General features: G+C 33.3%; 1 protein-coding gene across 1 annotated transcript; it reads left to right on the forward strand.

Moving 5' to 3' along the window:
* Positions 1–21,450: 21,450 nt before the first annotated feature.
* asah1a (N-acylsphingosine amidohydrolase 1a) lies at positions 21,451–26,529 on the forward strand. The gene is given in 14 exon segments (NM_001006088.1): positions 21,451–21,551; positions 21,662–21,705; positions 21,825–21,915; positions 22,375–22,458; positions 22,583–22,661; positions 22,769–22,843; positions 22,945–22,990; positions 23,077–23,221; positions 23,314–23,368; positions 23,727–23,808; positions 24,766–24,897; positions 24,988–25,111; positions 25,627–25,683; positions 26,077–26,529. Coding segments are annotated over 14 exon segments (1,173 nt in total). The 5' UTR covers positions 21,451–21,482; the 3' UTR covers positions 26,167–26,529.
* Positions 26,530–26,906: the final 377 nt, after the last annotated feature.

Consider the following 26,906-nt stretch of genomic DNA (forward strand, 5'->3'; position numbering starts at 1 on the left):
TTGGGATTCATAGCACAGGAGCTATTAATGTCTGTGCCAGCTGTTCTGTTATTTCACTGTAATCTGAAACTAAAGTAATCCTTTTTTTTTCTTATGTCTTTTGTCATCTAGAACTGTCTGCTAATTAGGAAAGCTATTATTCATTACTGTCTGAAGCCATGTGGATGTTCACTAATGTATTTCTGTCTCAGGGACATGTGGCTTTTATTTTCAGTTTCTCTTCATTCCATATATTGTTAAATATGTTACCCTGTAAATCTACTCATTAAATGTTACCCCTTGAAATAATATGAACTCAGTGAAACTGATGTGGACACATAGATTCAACTGGTTTCACATGAAAATGGTCCAAAACCACTTCTGTCATGAACTCTCTCAGGATTTAGTACAGTAATGTATATGGCAATGATGATGTACTTGCTTATTGGTATAAATCTGCTACTTTGCTGCTGCTTTGATTATTTGGCAGAGCAAGTACCAAGACCTGCTACTGCCAGTATACACACAGACATGCTGTCTGAGAATATAACACGCTGCTGCTTCAAACATAATACATATGTAACCCCCGTAGCAAATCTTAACATAGGTGGAGCTGAGGTGGAGGAGGGTCGCCACAGCTTAACAGCGTAAAATGACGCAGAGCATTTAAACTGATGAGGAGGCAGCTCATTGGCTGCTGAGGTGACAGCACCCAATCTCCTGTGCCATCTAGTTAATAATTCTGACTTTAACTGTATATATTGTGATTGTGAAAAGTGTTGTATCGCTTTGTAAATGTTTATTATTACCATTTGTTAAGTCTCGCCGTACAGTTTGGTATGGTGCTTGGACCTGGGTCCACAGTAATTCAGTTTGTGAATTTTCCAACATTCCACACTTCTTTTAAATGGTTAAATAAGTGCATCATCTGGGAATTTAAAGTGCACTCCATCTTTTTAAAATAAAAATAATATTTCAGTTTGAATGCACTGCTTGCACTATACTACAAAATGGCGTAGAATAGTGCATAAGTATACGATTTGGGTCGCACTTTGGGATTAAAGATCTGTTCTAAATCTCTGTGATCCAACTGCACTTAAGGAAGCAACTTTGTATGTTTTATAGCATTTTGAGCTATACATTTTGAGCTACCTCATATCATCATACTCATATGCACTTTGTAATGACACTGTGGTATTTGTGACTGTGAGTGTCTGTTTCATTGTGTCTAAGTTGTCATTTTGTTGTGTTTATCCTGACATCTGACACTGGTTATCCTTCTCTGACGTTTCATGTTTTTGATTGTGTGAGGAAAATTTTCAATTAATATTTTGACCTGAAATTGCACATTCTGGAGACACAAAAAAATGTTTAAATCTTGTAAAAAAGGCCAAAACTGGAGCCCTTTTCTCTGTGTTTTTATTTATTTTTTATTTAAATCTCTGTTTAATTTTGTTTATTCTTTATGGTGTCTTTCAGATGCCAGATTTTAAAATAATCATCTTAAATATTGTTCTATCCTTACAAAGTATAAATCAATGAAAAGTGTATTTATTCAGTGTAAATCTCAATTTAAAACATAGACACTTATGACTGGTTTTGTGGTCCAAGGTCACTTCAAGTATGACGTTTATGAAGAGTTCAGATGCAAAAACATGTCATCTGAAATTTTCTTCTCAAATGCTATTTTTTCCCCCCTCAGTCTTATGTTTATTTTCAGTTATTCACATTAAAGACAATGAGAATAACCTATTTATTGCCAAAAAAAAAAGTGAATTTGCTGAACCTGAATCCGGGTGATCCCCCACAGTCCAAAGACATGTGGTACAGGTGAATTGGGTAGGCTAAAATGTCCATAGTGTGAATGACTGTGTATGGATGTTTCCCAGGGAGGGGTTGCAGCTGGAAGGGCATCCGCTGGATAAGTTGGTGGTTCATTCCACTGTGGCAACCCCAGATTAATAAAGGGACTAAGCCAAAAAAAGAAAAAGAAAAAAAATCAGATGGCACTTAGATGTTTTTGCATCTGAACTCTTCATATGTTCATTGTTTGCATGGTATAATACTGTGAATGATCTGATGGGTATTTTGACATGACACACATTCTGAAGACACCAAATTCTTATTTTAAATCATGTAAAAACTGGAGCCCTTTAATGGTGATCCAGATATCCAGTTTCCAGATTTTAAAACAGTTATATCTCAAATATTGTCATATCCTACAAAATACATCAGATGTAACTTTTATTTATTCAGTATAAATCTCAATTTCAAAACATTAGCTGTGAGTTATGTGGTCCAAGCTCACAATATACGTAACATGTGACTCTACATAAGAAGTTAATGTGTTTATTTTTTGTAAGGGTAAACCTAAGCACCCCTGCTAACTTTAGTACCTGTCTGTGGAACCTCCAGACAATGACAGATGAAAGCCTCCCTATCAGAACAACTGAAGGAGCTTCCTGAGGTGCGCTTTCCACCCTGCACTGACAGACACTTTCATTAAGTCTCTGTCCATACATCTTTTGTCACTGGAGGACAAAGACAAAGAACCTAACTGCTACTATATTCTTCTTTCTATTTCTGAGCTACATGCATTACCACCCTGAAAAATCAAGCATTGCTGTTCAGGAGAATATGGTATGCTGTATGTTTTGCATTCTGGGGCCAGTATGATGCTTGATGTTGGTTTGTGGTCCCCAATATGGAAAGAATATGTATTCAATGGTATATGTTCTATGTTGAAATTCACTTTGGATGCTGGTGTGCTGGTGGATTCAAACAAATTAAGTCACTGAATTACTAAATTTAATCTGTTTAATTTCAGCCCATATAAATTGTTTGTAACCAGTTACCAGTTACCTACACTTTACACAGCACAGTGCACTGAAAAAAAAATGATGTCTTCAGGTTAAATTTAGTAACGTTCAACTTAATGAACTTAAATGTTTGTTTAAATTCAACCCAAATAAATTGTTTCCAACCACGTAACATTTTCAGTAAATCCAAGGATTCTACTTTGAATATTTTTTTCAGTGTGTTAAATTAATACTTCTTAGTTTTTATGTGACCAGAATCTATAGAGAGTGAAAGTAAGCATAAAATAAAGGTGAAAATGAAATTATGTCACTGTATTTCATGCTCCTTGCTTTAGTTATATGCTTTTTATAGTCTTTTTGGAATGAGCAGGTGGAGTCTGACATTGAAAATGACCACTTTCAATTTTAAAATGTCATTATTTGGGCTTTTTATTAAAAACAGTACCTCTCATGAATGCTATTTTTGAACAAACTGCTTTTGTTTTTTCTGTTATTTGTCTTATATATGTTTTCACATCACCTAAAAATGCTAAGCGCAAGCTCTCTTTGACGGATTTAAATAAAAATAATTTGAAAAGTTTTACCGTCAGTTTTTAATTTGCTATTTAAAGCTTCAGATTGCATTGATAATAAATCAATCATAACCAAAAATCTAAAATTTTCTGATCATTATGGCCCAGAAGTCCAACATTTTTGGAGAGAGGTGCATAAATGCCTTGTGAAGATATTGCAGACCCAGTATGACTTTTGCCCAAGCTTGAACATACTTGATGACCCCTGTTCCTTAAGGCACATGAATAAAGCTAATGGTGAACACAAAGCTAGTGGATACAGAGCTGTATCATGATTGTTAAAAACTGGAAATCTTCCAGTAGACCACGACCTTCGAGTGGATCAGAGTTAGAACGAGTAGCAGCTTTTGAAAAACTCTCAAACAGTTTACATGGAAATATTTAAATTTATTTTGATGAATGGAGAAAATATGTGCAACCCACAATGTTAGCAAATATGTAACAAGACATTTAATAATTGAGGCTATGATATTAGCAACACTTTTTTTTTTTTTTTTCCTTGTATGCATTTTGGTTTGGTATGGTTTACTTACTCAAATTATATGACGTTATTTATTTAGTTTATATTGTTCTGCTTTTATGTTAATGTTCTCTGTTTTAAATTTATGTGCATTATTTCAAATAAGAAAAAATCTATAAAAAGTCAAAATCCTAAAAAACACAATTTTCAGATGTACTACCAAGAGAGCAAAATAATTGACAGCGACATATTACAATAAATCAAGTTTTAACCTGTTTTTTTACACGATTTATGCAAATATGCCAAGAAAAACTATCCTTGTCTCTAAATACATTACAAACAAACAATTCATGCTAGATTTTTCTGCAAAACAGAGATTTAGAAAAACTATCTCTCCATTTTGTCAGTGTTGTAAAGGTTTAAAATGCTCTAAATGTGATTATTGTTATTTTGGTATGATCTCATTAATAAATGCCACTGAATTTATAAACGAATACAAATAACATTGGTTCTACTTTCTCTCACATTTGAGGATTTTGAGTACAGATGCATTGAGATTCATTGTATGCTGGGGCTTATCTTGTGTTGAAGAGGCTGCAGTTTAATCACTGTTTCTGTGAACACGACCAGCAGTCAGGACCAAGGACACTGATAAGGTTAATAACAAACTTGATGTGCTATTAGTGTCGTGTTTTCTGACAGAGCCTAATAGAAAATGAGTAGTTTAATTTATCTGAAATCATGTTGCTAATTAGGCTCTTCATGACTATGAATATCTGCAATACAATATGTTCCTGATGTTCGATTGAGTTGGTCTCTGTTGCAATTAATGAGTTTGTTACAAGTGCATCACTCACTGAACTAAGGCAGAAGCAATTACAACATCACAAGTTGTTATTGTTTTCTAAAATTTGTCCTGTGTTTTAGATTCCTTTTTTTAAGGTTAATTTTCTTTTTTTTCTTAACATAGCCAAGATAGTCTGTCAAAGAAAAACAAAACATATAAATCTGACTGAATAGTGTCATGTATTTATATTGGTTCAGATGAAACCACTCAGCACGTCAAGCACTGCTATCATTTGATTTGAAAATTGACCTCATTTATTTCTTAAACCAAGATTTTATGATCAATCTGTATGTCATTCAGGGGGGGAAAAAACATGTCTTTGAAATATTTAATCAAAATTACTGTCAATATTCTCACCCCCTTCCTTCCTTCCAGCATTCATAGAATATTTCTAAATAACATTTGTTAATTTCTGCTCATTAGAAAAAAGTCCAATTTATTTATTTATTTAATCATTAATTCAATCATTAATTAATTCATTCATTCATTAAATTATTCATTCATTCATTTATTTTATTTTCGGCTTAGTTCCTTAATTATTCTATGGCCGCCACAATAGAATGAACCGCTAACTTATCCAGCAAATATTTTACGCAGCGGAAGCCCTTCCAGCTCCACACACACACACACACACACACACACACACACACACACACACACACACACACACACACACACACACACACACACACACACACACACACGAACAATCAGCTTACCCAATTCACCTATAGCACATGTCTGACATTGTCTGTCTGTATGTATATATATTAGGGATGTAACGGTATTGTAAATACCGTCATACCGCAATATTAAATTTTTTCGATATTACCGAAGTCGCATGACTCGGTAAAACTATAGGTCTTCTGAGAAAATTTGCTCAGGCGAATGAAGCGAACGGGAGGTAGCTGAAACTTCATTTCCCATCAGCCCCGGCGTGGCCATAATCCTTTGCGGTCTGTTGTCGCTACAGATCCAGTAATGCGGAAATGGAGTGTGCTGCTAGTAGCGGAGATGAAAAAAAGATGGAAATGATCGAACCTAAAGCGGGTGTTGTCGCCGCGCGCGTGCTGAATAGCGGTGCTGTCGCGCGCGTTCTGATCAGCTGTGTTGTGGCGCGCGTATTGTAAAGCGCCGAGGGGGGGTTGAGCGCGCATACTCAAGAGAGGTGTTATCGCGCGCCTACTGAAGGGCTGGACTGGACGGAGGTTGTGTCGCGTCGCGGGGGCACTTTTGATCGTTTTGGAAGGGCATTTTCTATCCAAGACTAAAAAGGGCATGTGCACTGCACAGGTTGAGCCCTATGTGTGCACGTGCCTGCAAGTTGGGGAATACGACTAATAACAGTCATGGGGACTGCAGAAACACAGCACACTGTTCAGATTGATGCAGACATTGACTTGTACCGCAAAGAGATCTCTATCTCACTCATGGTTTGTCCTCTCAAGTGGGGGAAAGACAATGCACAACGTTACCCCACTGCTGTCAACATGGGCCAAGTCATATCTCTTTTGTCCCAGAATCCTCAGTCCCAAATGAGAGGGTTTTTTTCTGTTGCAGGGGACATTGTAAATACCCAGAGATACCAGCTTTTACCAGATTATAGTTATATGATAATTTTCCTTTAAACCCATCTCTATCTAAGTGAGTGATTAAATGTTAAATGTGATGAGTTTTCAACAATACTAAATTGAAACTTTATTTTTTTACATGGTTTAATAATTTTTTGTTATTAAAATTGAAGTTCCTGTTTCAAAGCTAACAGATAGATGGCTAATTTGTATGTCATTGACACTTTTGGCACTTTTTTGGAGTATTTTCAAAAGTTTTTTTTTTTCCTGTAAATGATTCAATAAATACCGTACCGTGACATTCATACCGAGGTATTACCGTACCGTGAAATTCTGATACCGTTACATCCCTATATATATATATATATATATATATATATATATATATATATATATATATATATATATATATATATATATATATATATATATACATAAATACATATACAGTTAAAGTCAGAATTATTAGCCCCCCTTTCAATTTTCTTTTCTTTTTTGAATAAAAAGAATGATGTTCAACAGAGCAAAGAAATGTTAATAAATCTGTCTTCAACTGTATATTTAATAAACTATCATTCATCTGGAAAAGCAGGACCGCAATTTTTTTTCTCATTGTTCAGTTTTTAAATATATAAATATTTCAGTTTTTTTTTTCAGAATGAGAGAAAATTGTGTTAACAGTTCATAATTTCAAGGAGAGTTTCACCTAAGCTGAGCTTTGGTTTAGAAGAAGTTTAGAAGAAAGCATTACATAGAATAAAAATTTGCTGAAATTGCAATCTATGAGAGCAATTTTTAAATTTTGTGTTGTTATTATTATTGTACTTATTGTTTTTTTTTTATTTTTTATCTATCAACATAGATAATAATGAAAATGAAAGAAGAAAACTACTTTTGTGCAATTTTAAAACAAAAAATCATGCAAATTATATTTTTATTTCAAGTTTTAATCTAAAGATTTGGTAACTTTCTGCTTTTGTCATTTGTTAATGTATTTAAATTTTATTTTTTAATTTTTCATTAAAAAATGTCAACAATCTGATTTATCCTATTTTCTAATAATAATAAATAGTATCAATGAATATTTGCATGCTATACAGGGTTAAATCATACCTGTTATTTCTGAGTAGCAAAAACAAAATGTTGGAAGAGTTCACCCAGACATGAAAAATATCTCCCTTTTACGCACCTACAGTTGCTTCCAAACCTTTATGTGGTCATTTTTTCTTCACCTAGAAGATATTTTCAAGACAGCTGGAATGTGTTAACTATTTACTTCCATATAAGAAAAACAAAGACTACATAAATCAATGTTACCAATTTCCAGTTTTGTTCAGAATATTCAAGTCAATTCACGTTTATTTCTATAGCACTTTTACAATGTAGATTGTGTCAAAGCAGCTTAGCATAAGAGTTCTACTAAATTGAAACTGTGTCAGTCCAGTTTTCAGAGTTGAAGTTCAGTTAAATTCATTTCAGTATAGTTCAATTTTCATTGATGAAAACACCCCACATAGCAAAATTTCTCTGGCCCAGCTCTGGCCCACACAATCAGGTTTTGCTTGGCCCACATGCCGCAGTGAATTACGGTACATGACTGGACCAAATCTGGCTTCCAGACAAGGGCCAAACACGGACCATATCTGGGCCAAGTCTCAGCCAAGTTAATAACTCATAACTGGGCCTGAACTGGGCCAGATAGGTTGGTGTGTCACGATTGCAATGAAATTGATAAACCCATGGAGTGATGCGCTTTAGGCACACTATGGGCATGCTTTTTCTCAAAATGACCTGATTGGTAGAATTTTTTTTTCTTTACTCAAAAATGATTTTAGTGTATTTTAAATGTGGGTCAAGACTGGCCAAACTCACATGGCCCACTTATCAAATTTTTAAATCTGGGCCAAATACTGTTTTTCATCTGGCCCAAATCTTGTGTGCCGCCTTAAAGATGGTACCATCTCTGCCAAACCTGGGCCATGTTTGGCCCACATGCTGTATGCCAGTGCCGGATGAATGCCGGCTGTGCCAGCTTTATGCCAAATCTGGGCCAGAATTCTTTGCTACTAGGGACTGAAGAGCAAATCCATAAATGCGCAGTTCCACACGTCCCAAACCAAGCACAACAGTGGAACAAAGTTCATTAATTGACGAAAGTGAAGTAAAAAAAAAACCCTAGAGAAACCGTGGTCAATTGGGCACGACCATTTCTCCTTTAGCCAAACTTCCTGTGCAGAGCTGCAGTCTACGCACCAGAGGCTAGAGAACACTGCTCCATCGTGGAGAATTGCAGGTGTAAGTAGGTCACCGGAGAATATCATCTTTTGGGTTTATCAGACCAAAGAAACTCAACACAAACAGTGTGAGTAAATAATGACAGACTTTTTTTAGCCTGAGTAAATTTAAGAGCCATTCTTAGCAATGTGAGTGTTATAAAACTTCAGAAAACTTGTAAAAACACAAATGTTGAATCTTGCTACTCCATGACTGTTTATTCCTCTAAAAAAATTGCTAATAGTTTTCTTGGCAGCTCAGCTTAAAAGGTGTCTATGCTGCATGTCTCACACTACTATGTTCTTTTTTGTTGTTGTTGTTGTTGTTAACTGTTTTAAACAGAGGCCAGAAATCTTTTTCCTTTTTGTCTTCAGAAACGCTGCATAGAAAGTGTGACAGCCTGAGTGTGTGACATTTTGATTGTACAGATGCTTACAGAGGTCTACCTCAGCAACTAGCATGCTAACCTCTTGGATATCCTTGCCTAGTTAACTCCTTATTGTGACATGTCATTGTTCCAATATATCGCTTCTAATTACTGTCTGTAGCTGGTCTAAGCCTCACAACAACTTCTGAGCTTGCAAAAGCTTTTTACTTTAACTGGATTGCGATTCAACAAGTCCAGGTGGTTGTCTTTCTGATCTGCTTAGTACAAAAGCCCAGGATTAGAGCTGAAGAAGATCTGTGCTTAGTCTACATTTGTAAGGAAGTAGAAGTTGTTGATATTTTATTTTGTGTTTGTGTCTTTTGTGTAGACATAATTTACACATGGAAGCTGATTTCTACATTAGAGGACACTGCTAAATAAAATGGTCATTTGTATTAATAATGGCTACACCATTAATTGAGTTTTTATTTTGCATTAATGTCATTTTTTTATTACTCTAGGGCAGAAAAAAAGTTTGGTTTAAGTATGTTTAGTTTAACAGGCCCATACCCAGCCTGTTAAAATACAAATTTTTAAAATAAAAATTTATTACATCCTACATCATTAGTAAAAAATAGGAATCTGTTCTTTATGTTTTTTCATCTAAAAAAAGTGCAACCTATTATCATTTATTAGGCAAACAACAACAAACTGGCCAGCATTCAACTTTCCTCAGTATGAATTTTGGAATTCAAATTTGGAAAACTTCAAAATGGAAAGTAACACTGTGCCAAATTTCTTGTCCCAAATTCTGAACTGACAGCCAACACAAGATTCTGCTTTGTCTTAAAGCTTTTTGACAGGTTATTTTCGCTTTTTATGATGGCATAGCAGTCAAAATAGGACAACTGAGCTCATGTGGGACAAATGCTGGACCTTTGTCAGTGAGGCTACAAACCTATTTAAAGTGGACATATTACACCCATTTTTAAAAGATAAAATAAGTCTTTGATCTCCCTAAAGTATGTAAAGTTTTTATCACAAAATACCCCACACATAATGTTTACAACACTTTAATCTTTTAGGCTAATGCTGACTGTTGCTTTAAATTCAAATGACGTACTCCCAGCCCTCTTTTTCAAATGGGGCAGCGGCACAAATGCCTTTGCATAAGCATAGCAGCAGATTCAAAACATGAGTAAAAGTATGGTGTTTATTTGTGCATCCTAAAACTCAACATTTATAATCCCTCTTAGCGGCTGACATTGTCTTTGTTTGGTACTGTACAGTGTGAAAACTCTTTTGGGGGATGGCTGCTTCTCACTCAAGGCTGTTTATGCAAATGTGGGATTGTCACTAACGGGTGGGACTTTCCCCCTCTGATGACGTATATAAAGAGAAAATGTCAATCAAAGTGTTTCTGTAGACTTTTCTAATGAAGTGTGATAATAAAAAGTTTAATTATTTAATTAATAAATGTTTACCATTAGATGCTGGCTATATTCACATAATGTTCCCACAAACTGTTTAAACCCCTTATAACAGTATTGTTTGCATATTAAGTCATCTTTAATTAATAATTTAAACTATTAACTACTGCATCATTTAGATATTAGTTGTTACTTATTTAGATATTGGCTAAATTCTGTAAATACTGATACTGTTTATTAGTACTTATGTCCTACTTTAAGAACTTCTGGGAGAGGCTTTTTTCACCTCATTTTCCCCCAATCTTGTTTCCTATTTTCCAAGCTACCTCTTGTCTGACCTGCCTTTCCCAGAAATGTGTGATGTTTGTGTATGGTCGGAGGGGGTCCAATTTTTTTTGCATGTAAAAGTGTATGTGACAAATAAATGCTTTTTTCATCATCATCATCATCATCATCAAATTATGCGTTTATTACATCCTTAGTTTTACCTAAAATACTGAATACATAAAAGCAACTACTACCTAACTTTAAATATGCAGAGGTGTTAAGTAACTAATTACAAATACTCAAATTGCTGTAGTTGAGTAGTTTTTCTCAGAAATTGTAATTTACTAAGTTCATGTGTACTTTTACTCTCACTTGAGTACATTTTTAGTGCAGTATCTGTAATTTTACTTCACAACTTTCCTTCAACCTGCAGTCACTACTTTATTTTTTCCTGTCTATGGGGATTAGAAAAATCAGTCCTGTGATTGCTGTTCAATCAAATTGCACATAGTAGGAAAATGTTTGGAAATGAAATCATTGTCGTTGTATTTCCACTGTTTGTATTTTGCACTGTCTGTATTTTGCACTGTCATTTTATTTGCACCGTCTGTATTTTGCACTGTCTGGAGCCGGCACCTAAACTTTTCACTCATCATAGCACACGTGCTGCTGATGATGTGAAAATAAAAGTGACTTGATTTGATCTGATTTGGTTTGAAAATCGCATCGTGATAAACTAGCTTTATAATTGCAGCAAACTGTTTGGAAGCATTAAAAATGTCCAAGAAGATGTCCAAAATCTTTACATGCATTTACCCAGAGACTATTTAGATGCACATCACTGATGAGTAGACAACAAATGTTTACTGTATGATGACCGAAATGGCTTTAAACACCCAGCAGGCACAAGACGTCAACATGACTTCAGATTGACTTTGTTACCTAACGTCATAGGGACATTGCATTTTGTTTGGAAATGAAAATCGGGTTGATGTCAGAACTCAGCGTCAGACCAACGTCAATGTCCAACCTAAAATCAACCAAATATCAATGTCTAATGATGTCACAGCTTGAAGTTGTGAGGACGTTACCACTATGACGTCTATTAGATGTTAGATTTTGGTTGCCATACCTGATGAATAAATGTCAGTATATGGTGTCAATATGATGTTGGTTTATTATGTTGGCGTGATGTTGGATTTTGTTCAATTTCTAACAACCTAATATCGACCAAATATCTACATCATTTGACATCATTATTAGACATCAAAATAATATTGTCCTTAGACGCTGGCTAGCCGTTGAATTTTGGTCACCTGACATCACAATCTAAATCTAACCTAATATTAACGTATTATGATGTTGTGTGCCTGCTGGACAATAACCTAATGCACAGAGTAACGTTTACACACACATGCACAAATTACATGTAAATGCATCAGCTTTTCACAGCATAATACTCACTACACTCTTGAATACTTTTGAACTGGTCTACTTTTTACTCATACTTTGAGTAATATTTACAACAGATGCTTTTTTAGTAGTGGTACTTTTACTTGAGTTTGATTTTTCAGTACTCTTTTCACCACTGTATATAAGTAGCAAAATAGTAGTCTATTGTGCAAAATGTCTTGGTTAATTGTTTAATAATAGCCAGAATTGTTGAAAAGATCTTCTATGAGCATGGTACTGCCATAGGATTAAAAGTTTGTCTAACAATTCAGACTTTTTCACCTGACTATTACTTATGACTGATTATTTATTATGACTGATTATGAGTTTTTATTTGTTAACTGTGTTCACATTGTTTGCCTCAAAGTATTTATTTAATTCTCAGTCTCATTAAATACAAAAAAAATCTGTTTATGTGTAAACGTGCAACTTTTGAAAAAAAAAAACCATGTTGTTTTGAATGAGAGCGCAATGAATTTGATCAGAAATCTTTCATTTTACAACATTTCATTACATCAAAAACATTTGAAGCTCTTTGGAGTCAAAGAGAAATAAAACTCCACTGCCACAAAACCATTAGCATCCAAGCTTCTGTTTGATAATGAATCAGTTAGCAACTACAAACACTTCACCTGTGGAGAAATCATCAGTCACAGACAAGGCCTTATACAATCTTCCTGAAGCGGAAAGCATGAAATGATGCTATTCGTAATACAGGTAGTGTTTTTTTTTTATGTCCTATATTACTGTAGCAATACAAATATGTTTTCCAGATTTGCAAACAAGGTCAGATAAAGTTGTAAATGGTCTATACACAACTACATCTTACAGTTACGCATTATATCAAAACACAAGTTAAGATACGCAATCGTCAAAGCCAGATTGTAGTCAGATATGATATACTGTACACGCTTAACATGCAGTCAGTGTTATGCTGGTGGAGCAATGTCCTTTAAAAATCTGAGCGTGATGGATGATTTGTGCTCTTTATACTAGTTTTACCTTTTAAAGTCATACAGTATATTTCAGTGCACGCACAGGGCACCTTTATTCATTAATGATCTGACAAGGCGATTTTCCTGGCTGCAGATACAGATCTAATGAAACGCAAGAAAGCAAAGCAGTGTCGGTAGCTTTCCTTTGTTTCCTTTGACTCGCTGTAATCCGTCAGAAAGTGACAAACCTCCTCAAGGCATGACATAATAACTTTCCCCTTGAACCGATGACATGCATTCTTTTAGATGTTTGCATTCAAAGTGATTGCAGTGATGCAAAGTTGGCAGAGTCACTAATATTATATAGGAGATTTAAAACTCTCAAAGAACTATATTTGTGAAAATGACTCCATACACCTGAGGACAGGCACAAATTGGCGTTTTGAAGATAGATAAGAACAAGATCAGTCTCTGATAAGGTGCCAGCTTTTGATTTTGTGGTGAATGGTTATGAAGAGTACATTGCCTTGTGTTTGTTCTTGGTCTTTGCGGTGTTTGCATTGAGATATTAGAGCATATCTAATCTATAATGCTTCACCCAGTAGAAATACGGAAAACTGGAGCTTGTTTTTTAACTACTTTTTACTCTGGTGAATATTTCCCAGGGTAGTCAGTTTCTGTGCCAATACAAAGCTCAATATCTTAAAGAAAAAAAAAGGACATGTGACATACTTTATATGAAATACATTATAAATATGTTCGTTTTTGATGATTTACTGTCACCCAATAAAATCTCATTTAGTATATATATTATATATATATATATATATATATATATATATATATATATATATATATATATATATATATATATATATATATATATATTAGAATTATTTTAGAATTATATTGTAATTTAATTAATATATAAATTTTAAAAACACCTGCCATATTTAAAACACTATTTAAGATCCAGTGTAGTCCTAAAATAATATTTTATTGTCATTTAAATGTTTTAAATACATTTTATTATTTAAACAATTGCAGGTTTATCCATTCTTCCACAAGTTTTATTATTTTATATATTTAATACTTACATTTTATTGTGACTTTAAATGTTTTAAATTTGTCACTGTTGTTCAAATAATTGCAGGTTTTACACATTTTTCCACAAAATGTTCTATTCTTGTTTATATTGAATACCTACATTTTATTGTCATTTTAAATACTTTAAATTAGTTTTTTGCCTTTTTTCAAACAATCGTAGGTTTTGCCCATTTTCTACAAGTTTTATTGTCATTTTAAATGTTTTAGATTTGTATTTTGCCACTATTGTTCAAACTATCATATGCTTTGCCCATTTTTCATCTATTTTTTATTCTTTTATATATTAAATACCTACTTTTTTGTCATTTAAATGTTTTAAATTAGCATTTTGCCACTATTGTTCAAATAATCATAGGTTTTACCCATTTGTCCACAAGTTTTACACTTTTATATATTTAATAGCTACATTTTATTGTCATTTTAAATGTTTAAAATGAGTATTTGGCCACTATTGTTCAAACAATCATAGGTTTTATCCATTTTCCACATTTTATTCTTTTATTCATTTAATATACATTTTACATTATCATTTTAAATGTTTTAAATTTGTATTTTGCCACTGTTGTTCAAGCAATACAATCGTAGGTTTTGTCAAATTTAAAATGTTTATTATTTTATATATTTAATACTGCATGTCAGAATATACATTTACAGTTCATACTGTAAATTTATCATAAGTTAAACACCATGGAAAACTATTTCACCCTTTATTCATGTCTTCAATGTTATATTAGTGCTCAGAAAACCTAAAAACAGTTCTGTTGCTCTTTATTTTATGTAAAACCCCATTTTTTCAGATTATTTTTGATGAAAGGAAGGATAAAAAACTAAATTTATTTGAATTAGAATTTCTGAACACAGAAATAATGAACATGATTATAATGAAACATTTGATTTATTGAGCTCAAACTTTTGATCAGCACTACACACTATTTAAAAACATTTAAATCAAAAATGTATCATAGTCAGAAACTATGATACATTTATCCTTTAATCTTAATTTTAGCGTGTTTGCATTTCTTAAAGGCAGAGAAATCAGGCCTCGTTTGGGTAAACTAAACTCTTCATTCATTAATGCACTGTTTTTACAGTATATAAACCCGGCTTACTAGTGAAGTGCATCACATTGTGTTTGTGTTTTGATGTAGCAGCCCATTAGGCGGGTGCAGCCCTGACTCTGGAGATAAGTTCTATCAGAGGCCATAATCACTGGGAAGTGTTTAATTAATTGAGGATTCTCAGCTGGCTGAGCAGCCGGTCTGCTTTTATCTGTTGTTTGTGAAAGGCTCATAACTCAAACTCCTCTCTGTGCTTCATTCACCGCTCCGCAGGAGGCTCTTCTTGCGGTTTAAAAGCTTTTTTTAGAGGAAAACGAATGTTTATGTAACCAAAAAGCGGAAATGCTTAAAGTTTGTGATGCGTACAGTTGGCTGTTCATATTTTTGAGTTTTCGTTTTCATTGAACGTTCAAAAATGGGTGTTAATGATTTTTGGGTTATTCATAGTTTACAGTCGTGTGACTATCGTGGAGCCCTAGATGCAAAAACATCTGCTGTACAAAAACTGCAATGTTTTAATTTGTTTCAAGCCATAAATATTCAGATTGCCCCCTCAAGAGAGGAAGGAAAATGTAATGTTAACAAACATCAAGTTTTGGTCACTTAAGCTGAGGCACTGCAGGCAAAAACACTTTTTTTTCATGCAACAGTCAATTTAAAGATTTTGGCTTTTCATAAAGTGTTTTTTTTGCAGGCTATTGTTTAACAACCACAACACTTGTATCCTTTGCTGCACTTTATCAATTTGTGTTGTATTTTATTTAACAATAAATTTTTTAAAGGAATAGTTCACCAACAATGAACATTTCCTCTTCATATCCTCAACCTCTAAACTTGTATTAATGTCTTTCTTCTAGTGAACACAAAATAAGATATTGTTAAGGGGAGAACATTCTCTCAACATTTTTCAGTATATCGTCATTTGTTTTCAACAGAGGAAAGAAACTCAACAGGTTTGGAGCAAGTGGAAATTCAATATGCCTCTCACTGATGATGCACACTTACACAGACAAGCGGGTAAGCCCACAATGTGACAATGTCATAATGCATTATTGCAGAATGCAGCAACACATCTAATCTTCAACCAGCCAAACAGAATCATCACAAACCATTGTAATCTCACTCTAAACAAGCAGAGCTCCTGCAAGACTTCTGCATGGAATGTGCAGGACTCTTTCAGAAATTGAGAAATCATGCTTGGATTCCTGTACGAACCCTACCAACATGTTCTCAAGACAATTCGTAACTTTTTAATTTAGTGGCTAATTCATATGAATTCTTACAATCTCATTCATACAGTTTAGTATGTTTTAGTATGATTTGATTATACCCCAATTATGATTAAACTAAACTGACAAAACGTAACATAGTTATATTTCCTCATGACATCAGGCTGATCCTACAGGAAACATGTAGAACTCCTGAAGGAATCCTAAAGGAAACTTACAGGAATTCTACTGTAAACAAGCTGGACTCCTGCAGGAATTCTACAGGGTACATGCTACAGGAATCCGACAAAGAACCTTTAGGAACCCTACAGGATATGTGCAGGGAACAAAACCCTGACGTTTTGCTGCTTTCATAAATGTGACTTGAACTAGATGTGACTGCTGCGTCCTGAAACAGCCATTAGGAGAGCATGTTTACTCATGCACATGAAAGTGTCGGACAAAAGTGACAACAGCTTTCACACACATCTTTCAAAATCAAAACGCTTGAGCGACCCACCAATTGAGAAAAGCTAGCATATTCACGATTGATATGATTTCTGCCCTGAGTCTTATCAAATGTGAAGAACAACTTCCTTGATTCCACTCTCAGCGGTGAAAACGTTGTCTTCAATAGCTTATGGTCTTGTTGGGTTTTCCTTTAAACAATAACATTTTAGTTGAATACCTGATCAGTAAGGCCTTACAATACTACAAAAAGAAATAAGTTCCTTTAATGCATTACTTTTCTAATGTATTAATCACAACACTGATGATTTATGATGACAATTGCTTTTACATTTTAGGTTGTGGTAATGGGTTTCCATAAGCATGAACATCATCTTGTTCTCTCACAAGGAAAAAAGTCACTTTCAAAAAACTACCAACCTCTCTGTTCTTCTCTGGTAGAATGAGCTGCCAACCTCTACCCAAACTGCTGAAGATATTGCATCTTTTGGTAAGAAAATTTCTCTTGTGCAAGAACTCAACCATGCCAAAATTTTTGGATTTCCATTTTCAACTAAACACTGAAACCTATTTTAGGGGTTAAAATGCAAGTTTGAAAACAATGACTTAAATTAATTTTTAACACTGAATTAAAAATTAATTTGTTGAAATAAAGATGTCCAGTAGGTATGTATGAGTATTGACAACAAAAACAACACAGATGCTGCGCCCCAATTTGCATACTATTCATTCTAAAAAGTATTCGAAAATAGAATTAGTATGTCCCAAACCATAGTATGTTGAAAAGAGTATGTCAAAGGTTCCCAGATGGTTTACTATTTACGGTAAAAATTCGAAGTGTAGAAGCGTCCATACTCTAACCGCTAATATTGCCCACCATACATTGCACTTTGGACGTGAATTTGATTAGAATTATAAACTTAGATAAAAAGTGTAACCATCAAGTATAAAGACTTAAGTTGTTTGAATGACTGTTAATCAATATCTAGCCATATTAAAAACGTGTTATATCTCATTTGCAACAACAATGTGATCTTATATCAAGATATGTTTGGACATTAACTTCTGATTGCATATTTACCCAACGAAATGAGGAGACTTCTCTGCATGAAAGACTCGCAACTGGCAGATTATCCTGCTGCTGCTTCTAAAATAAGTAGGTAATTAAATATGAAAGAAATGTGGATGATGTGTCAGATTGAATGACAGGAGATGTAAATAAGCAACATAAAGGTCTGTTAACCTGAAATAGAGCTTGCATACTCTTCTGTTACACACTGAAAAGTATGTACTTTTCCTTTACAAAAAAGTATGTGAATTGAGATGCAGCATAGGATTACTGAACCCAAATGCACAGGCAGATATAAAGTAAAATCGTTCCCTACTGGCCTGGTAATACAACATTTTTAGTCACACTTAACACCCATAAACACACAGAGACACAAAACCTAGAATTGTCAAACTCATAAGAAAACAGAATGAAACACAAAAATGAATTAATTATGGGTGTCTAGGTCTACTGTATATCCAACTTAGTAAACTGAGCTACTTGATATAAAAGTTTTTTACATCATCATCATTAATTCATGTTGTCATTATTCTCCACTCGCTGAAAGAAAAAATGTACTTAATATATTTAGTTTTTTTTTTCTTATTTTCTTTTTTCATGCTTACTTACTATGTAAATACAACTTTAAGTAACAATTCAGATAGTGACAATAATATTTTCTGATAAAGCAAATACACCAGAAAAAAAGTTATTTCTTCATATAATAATTTAGTTCAGGCAAGAATAGAAATCAAAGAAACCTATTAGTACTTAATTCAGAATTGTGGAAATTAACACATTTATACCTATGGGGCGACATGGTGTCTCAGTGGCTAGCACTGTCTGGGTCAGTTGCCGTTTCTGTGTGGAGTTTGCATGTTAGCATGGGTTTCCTCTGGGTGCTCCGGTTTCGCCCACAGTTCAAAGACATGCGCTGTAAGTGAATTGGTTAAGCTAAATTGGCTGTATGTAAGTGAATGCAATAGTGTATGAGTTTCCCAGTGCTGGGTTGCGGCTGCAGGGCATATGCTGGATAAGTTGGTGGTTCAATCTGCTGTGGCGACCCCTGATTAATAAGGGACTAAGCCGAAGCAAAATCAATGAATGAATTTATACCTATTTTACTTGTAATTATTTTGTGTTTACAATGAATCTTTGAAGAAAAATCAAAGTAATACTTTTAAATAAAACCTACTCAACCTTCTGACTTCAGTGTTATGCTCAGGGGCATTTAGAATTGTTCACCGTTTTCCAGTTGTATCTATCCTTTTTTTGGGTTTTTTTTTTTTTTGCATAATAGCCTTTTTTGATAGTGTTGACTTGTGTTGTAAAGTAAACTTAAAATAACTAAATCAAAAAATTATTTAACAAACAATTTAACTTTTACATAGCTTCATTCATTCATTTTCTTTTCGGCTTAGTGCCTTAATTGTTCTGGGGTCGCCACAGTGGAATGAACAGCCAACTTATCCACCAAATGTTTTTAGCAGCGGATGCCCTTCCAGCTGCAACCCATCAATGAAAAACATCCATACACACTCATTCACACACATACACTGCAGACAGTTTTAGCTTACCTAATTCACCTAAACCGCATGTCTTTGGACTTGTGGGGGAAACTGGAGCACCCGGAGGAAACCCATGCCATCTTGGGGAGAACATGCTAACTCCACACAAAAACTGACCCAGCTAAGGCTTGAACCAGCGACCTTCTTGCTGTGAGGTGCTTGACGTGCTCTTAAAGTGCTACCCACTGCGCCACCTTGCAGCCTTGTACATAACTTAGTTTAGCAAATAAATCCTTAGATAAAATTCACTTTAAAAACTAGTATATATATAAATTTTTAATAAGTGTATAGACTAATTCCACACACCCAAAAAAGACCACATTTCAGCACAAATCGTTCACTGACCGTTTATATTCCCTCTCCCCTGCCATCATATACAGTAACCTGTGAGCTGTTACCTGATCCGCTTTAGCCAAAGTTGAGATCCATGGGCCCAGTTTTTTGTGGATTAGAGATGCTCTTTCTCTGTAAAAGAAACTGAGGGTGGCTCTAGCATGGTCCATTTGGCGAGATTGGATTAGTTTTGCTGAACAAGCTGATCTGTCACTTTGAGAAAATACTTTTTCATGGTTTGAGAAATGCAGAGAAAGCAGTGTTTTGTTGAAGTCAGTCACTGGTAAGCGCCTCATCATTGCCCAAGAGGGAAAGAAGGATGGATTTGTGAAAATCAATGAAAAAGGAATGGAAAAATGCATGATGTGGATTAAGATGGCAATCCAGAAATCTCAAGGTTGTTGTTGTGCTGTTTTAGTTTTACAATGCTGTATCAGAATTTGCTCGTCTTTTATGGTTTTGATAAAAATGTTTTTGTCTTTGTATTCATTTCTCATATTGCTGTGAACTTAAAGTGATGTAAGATGTTAAATGTGGTGAAAATAATGTGGTAAAGGTCCTCCTAAAGATTTTTGAAAATATTTCATGAATAACACTTTGTGACACTAAGCAGGAATATATTGCCTCCTGCTGGATATACTGAGTCAATGCAAGTGAAGTTTGTTGCATCAGTAATCTATCATCTATCATTATAAATAAAGATTAAAATATTAAACTCACAATTGTTACAAAAATTATAAAAAAAAAGTAAACAAATTGAAAAATGGGGGAAGTATTAAAATAAAATAAATAAAAAATATAAACAAAAAATAAAACGTTGACTTTAATACGGTATTAAAGTATTTTTAAAAGTATAAAATCACCAGATAAGAAAAGTATTATTTGGGTAATTAAAAGAACTCATAATAAATGTATTGATAATTCATTATTTAAATGTAACAATGATGACATTATTATTACACACAAGTGCTGATCATTGCTAAATATATAACGTTATAATTATGAAACAGAAAAAAATGAAAGTGAGTAGTTAAGTAGAAATGTTGAAATGTTGTAGTAAAGTTTTTTAAAACAATAAAATAAATCATAATGATGTGATAACATCAAAATCATTAGTTTAAACCATATTTTTTATGATCCAAAAAGTTATAATTGTCTAATTTTATAGTTTTCATATAATTTCGACTTTGTATCTTATACAGTAATCATGTTTTATTTATATTAATTTATGATGACAATTGCTTTTGAATCTTACGGTGCAGTAATGGGCTTTCCACCTAAGTGAGAGGCAAAAAGAACTCGTGATTTTTTTTTTATTTCCGTATTGATGAGGCCGGTAAATTTGCACACTCGTGATGCCCTCGCCAGTCACGCTCGTTGACAGACCAAAACAACGAACGAATGAACTTCAACTTCCTTGTTTACGTGCCGAGTGAAGCTCAATCTTCATTGTCGGGGGTGTTTGTGCTCTTGGTGGACTCATAAACAAGCACAGCCAAAACCGATTACATTTCATTTAGTCTTTACAATTATAATATTACCTATTATTATTATTAAAAAATAAGTGCATTGTCTGTAAATCTTTTTTAAACCATCCAACCAACATCTACTGTATTCAAGCACCCCTTACATTATGGTACATTCCGGCGTGAAATTTATTTCTTGCAACGCGTTTTGTAATGAACTGACTGAATCTTTGAAGATCCTTAAGGCAAAACGATGAAGCTTGTGTTCCGTTACAACGCTTTGTTTATATCCATTTTTATTCACGCACTCTATGTTCAAGGGGTAAGACCTTACTTTATCATATTTTAAAGATCATTTCGCTGTTTTGAGAGCTGTTTTATTCAGTTTTGCTTGTGTCACGCTTTATGGTTATGTTTGGCTGTATTTTGCAGCTGGAGGATTGCAGAAGTGGGATGTATCCACCTAAAGGACCAACGTACAACTTATTTTATTTCCAATTATTTGTGCTCTTACATTTTATCCACTTTGTGGTCTAGACTCGAATAAGTTCATGTTTGGTGTTAATAACATGTCTTCTTTAAATATTTAATTTAGTTATAGAGGAAACGTGACCTGGTACACTGTAAATCTTGATTTGCCCCCTAGTGAGAGATGGACACAAATCATCAAAGATAAAAACACAGAGGTAACTGTTTCCCACATTAATGCATAACCTGTTAACGTTTGGACCTTGATCTGTCACGTTTTCTTGTGTTTATGTCGTTTTGAGTACTTCTGCTGCCATGTTTTAAATATTTTTTAATAACATGTCTGATTTTGAAAAAATCCCACTCGCATACTACTTTTACCATAGCTTTATATGATATGAATAGTAAGGGTTTATTTTTACTATTCTAAACACCATTTAAACTCTGACGTACACAATGGGAGGGGATATAGACCCCTAAAAATTTAGCTTGGTTTCAAATCAATTCGGATGTGGTTTGAATGAAATATCAATACAACACGGATCAAAGTAAAGTTAAGTTGTGATTATAAAAAGAAAAACTGAAAACTGAAGCATACTTTGGGTTTCTTTGCCCATTACAGTTAATCAAATCAGATTGTTCCTGTTTGATTAAATCATGTTGCTTTTGCTTTTCAGTTGATCGAAATGGTACAGACTATAAAAGACATGGCCAAAGGGTTTTTCCATGGAAAACTTGTTAATTTTGTGGATAAGGAGCTGGTAAGTCGGTACTAATTTTAGGAAATGCTTTTAGAGTAGTGCTCTTTGAGAGATAGTATACATTTTGTAACATTATTATTGTATTGTATTTTATTTGTTATTGCTCATGGTCATTGTTTCACAGCCTTTTATTGTGGACACACTTCCAAACCCTTTTAATGAAGAAATAAAGGGAATAGCAGCAGTTTCTGGCATACCTTTGGGTAAGATTTGTCTTTTGTTAATTCAGTTTTTTTTAATATTGTTTACATTACATGTAAGTGCAACTTAATGTTTAATGTATGTTTTAATTCATGATATGTGTCTTTAGGTGAGATTGCACTGTTCAATATCTTTTATGAGGTTTTCACAGTTTGCACATCACTTGTTGCTGAAGACAATAATGGTGAGAAGATAACTTGCATGTCAAAAGAAAGAAGAAAAATGTGTTATAAGATGTCTCATCTAATGTCTTATAAGTGTTTGTTTTTTCCTCTCTCTTTTCAGGAAATATTTATCATGGCCGTAATTTAGACTTTGGACTGTTTATGGGGTAAGATATATTTACTTGCTACATATTTGAGAACAAAAGCATTGATGCTATTTTTCATAAAATGAGATTGTTGTGTTTTCATGAAGGTGGGATCGACAGAATAAAACCTGGACGTTAACAGAGAAGCTTAAGCCTCTTGTGGTGAACATCAATTTCGAAAGGAAAAACCAAACAGTCTTTAAATCGACAAGTTTTGCTGGATATGTTGGCATGCTCACTGGAATTAGACCTGTAAGTGAATAAACAATAAAATTAATTTAAATAAATCATTTTGTTGATTATTTATTACAGTTTTATTAATAATTCATTGTTTTATTGTTTAGGGTGAACTGACTCTAACAATGAATGAACGCTTTGACTTTGATGGGGGATATATAGGTAAGATTTTATTATTATTATCATTATTATTATTATTATTATTATTATTAATAATATTGTCTTGACATGATTTTTTAGTGACAAGTGTATCAAAAGACATTATAATAGAACTTAGCCAGTTTGAAAAAACTAAAACTTGTACCAACTATTTACTCTTGTCAACATTTGAAGTGGATCAAAAAATGTATCATAATTGTCCTGACAAGAATAGATGTTGTTCAGTAGTTTTAGGACAAAGTGGTTGAAAGGTCATAATTCACTTCAAATGTTAACTACTGTGTTTTTCCTCTTCAAATCATGGGTGCAACTAGATGTGTTATATGGTTGACTGGTTAGATAACATGAGGAATTCTCACAGGGATCCTGGACTGGATTTTTGGCAATAGAGATGGAATGTGGACGGGTTTTCTTACTCGCAGAGTTCTGGAAAATTCTACCAGGTAAAACCAACAACAGCCTTGCATAATATGAAAGCGCAACTTCCTTAGTTTCACAGTCTTTACCAATAATGTTTTGTTTCTCACTTTTTTTGGGGAACCTAAAAAACATCAAGAGATCAAGAAAATACTGTATATGAACAATGCAAAGCTGTTTTTAAATGTCATGATAGAAAAAAAGCTAAACAAAACTAAAGCAGCAGTAATTTTAGGTTTCCTGTTGTTGTTTACATGATCACACATTTTTTTTTAGAACACACACTTTAATATGCAATTCAGTGTTATAGTATTATATCTTTAAAGTAATTTAAGTGTTTTTTGAACAAGAATCCTTTGAATAATTTAAAATGTATAAAAAATTAGCATGATAATAATATATAACACTGGAATATAAGATTTAAGTCATATTCTGACATTTTATTTTGACAAAAGTTATAGTAAATGTTTTTGTTTGCGTGCGTGTGTGTGTGTGTGCTCAGCATAAATGAGAACACCCCATTTTGCAAATGAATATTTTTAAGACATTTTCCAGTGAATATAGGCAATGTATTTTGGTGCATTTCAACAAAACGGATATATTTAATAAAATAATATATTAGTCACCAAACATAATTGAAAATTGAAAGATAATAAATTAAATTCAAGCAAATTATTGCAAAAAATTACAACCTACAAAATTTCAACTAAATGTTACTTTTTTTTTTCTTTTCTTGGTTTTTACTCTGTTTTTTTTATTTGTATTTAATATTCTTTTATAACATACACATTTGGCTGTACTAGTTTTTGAACCGTTATCGTAAGTTATTTAAATAATCTCCAGATTTGTCCTCAGTACTGACTAATCTAATGTATATGCACAAATATAATATTGTTTAGCTTATTAAAATTATTAACTTAAAAGATAGATTTGTGAGGGGTGTACTTGTATATATTATTAACCATCAGTCCTTAATTACTTAGTTATGAAGATGCCAAAGACCAGCTTTCTCAGACGAAGCTGCTGGCTCCAGTTTACTTCATTTTGGGTGGTAATCGGACAGGTCAAGGTTGTGTGATTACCAGGACCAGAATAAACACATTAGACATCTGGGAGTGAGTAAATCATATCAGACCAAAGAATTATCTGTCTGCAGTTATTTTAATTGGTGTCTGAATTTGTTGTTCTTGTTGTTTATGTTAAAGACTTGAATTAATGCTTGGAAGATGGTACGTCTTGGAGACAAACTACGATCACTGGGATAAGCCTATGTTCTTGGATGACCGCCGGACACCAGCAATGAAGTGCATGAATCAAACCACACAAGCGGTATGTGCCATTTTGTGTTGAATTGATTGTCTGTCTGTCTGTCGATCTATCTGTCTAAAAGCTGCTCTTACCATGAAATATATTTTGTAAGAATGTGAAAGTTTAAGTTCCATTAGACAATTTTTTTATAATAAAACACTTTGATGGATGTTTTTAAAAAGGTAGCACCAGAAAGAATTTGAAGTTATTTATGAAACATTGAATTGGAAAAAATACACAGTATTTAACTTTTAATGTATATTTCTTTGTGAACTTTATTTATTTATTTCTATTAATATATTAGTTTGTGTATCATCTCTTATTCAAATATAAAGTTGTTCTTATCATGTAATTTTTTTGTATATTTATTTTGTATAAGTTGCTGATGTGGTAATAAGTAAACAAATATATCTACATATCTATCCATCTATCTAGAATATATTTGTAGGGGCAGATTAAAAAAGTATTTTAATTCATTTTAATACCACTATAAATAAAGAGCACAACTTAATGAAGATATTTTTTTTCCCCTACAGAACATTTCTCTGGCATCAATATATAATGTTCTGTCAACAAAACCTGTTCTTAATAAGGTAAGCATTCATTTATTAGTTTTGAAGTTGTGTAATATCTAAAGAGTCTCACCCAAAGCCATTTTAAATTAAATCAAATGAAAATTTGTTGTTATTTTGCTCACTAATTACTAGGTAATATTTTTTTTCTTCATTTAAACAAGTTAAAGATTTTTAGCTGAAACTGTTGTCTGTGTTGATTCATAAAATGCAAGTCAGTGGCTATCAGCAATTGGAGTATAGCAGTAATAATAATAATAATAATAAATGCAAGGCTACATACCTTTATATTATGTATTAAAAAGTAATCTTGTTTGTGTAATGTTTTTAACGAAACATTATTATTTAACTTGAAGCTTGTGCTTTAAAATGATGTATAAAGTGAAGAGTCCATTTCCTGTCCTGTATTTACAGTTGACAACATACACCTCACTGATGGAAGTGTCCACTGGAACACTGGAGTCTTATGTCAGAGACTGTCCAAATCCATGCACACCATGGTAATCTGCCATCAACTCTGAACAAACTGAAACCAATGGCACTGCGATTAAAGGAACAAAGTATAGGAAAGAGCACGTTTAAAAATCGTAATGGCTGAATTCTACCTCTGAACTTTCACATATCTCTTCTTGTGGACACACACAATTTTTGTCACTTTATCAACTCTTGTGCCATTCTGAAAAATATAAATGTCTGTGTTGCATAACAAATTGAAACATTTTAAATGTTTTTATTTGCTGTTTGAGATGTAATTAACAAATTCGTTCAAGTGTTGCTTTATCTTTAGGATTTTGATAATATAGTTTATTGTTTTCTGTATTTTGTACTTCATAATGGCTTTGTAGGCATTTCTTTTGTGTTAAAAAATACAAATCCTTGTGTGAGTATGACTAACATTAGTCTTTATTTTCAGATATAGTATAACTGTTATATAATACAACAATGCAGTTTTGCTTCAGTAAATGCAATATTTACAATGACTTTGCTATGCGCATTGTAATTAAGAACAGCATGAAATAGATTATAATGCGCACTATTATGACATGTAAATCTGACTCTGCAGACTGATTGATAAGGAAATAGCAAAAGTGTGAGGAAGTTATTTTAGGATAATATTTTTTTCTGATGCCGACCAGATACATTCTTTGCTATGACAAAAGTTATTCAATAACGTTTGTTTATTTCACTGTATAAAGCAATTGGTAGACGTCAGCTAAAGACATAGTTCCCCCAAAATAGTTCAA

The sequence above is a fragment of the Danio rerio genome, chromosome 14 (assembly GCF_052040795.2).
Source record: "Danio rerio strain M-AB ecotype USA chromosome 14, GRCz13ab, whole genome shotgun sequence".
NCBI classification, from domain to species: domain Eukaryota; kingdom Metazoa; phylum Chordata; class Actinopteri; order Cypriniformes; family Danionidae; genus Danio; species Danio rerio.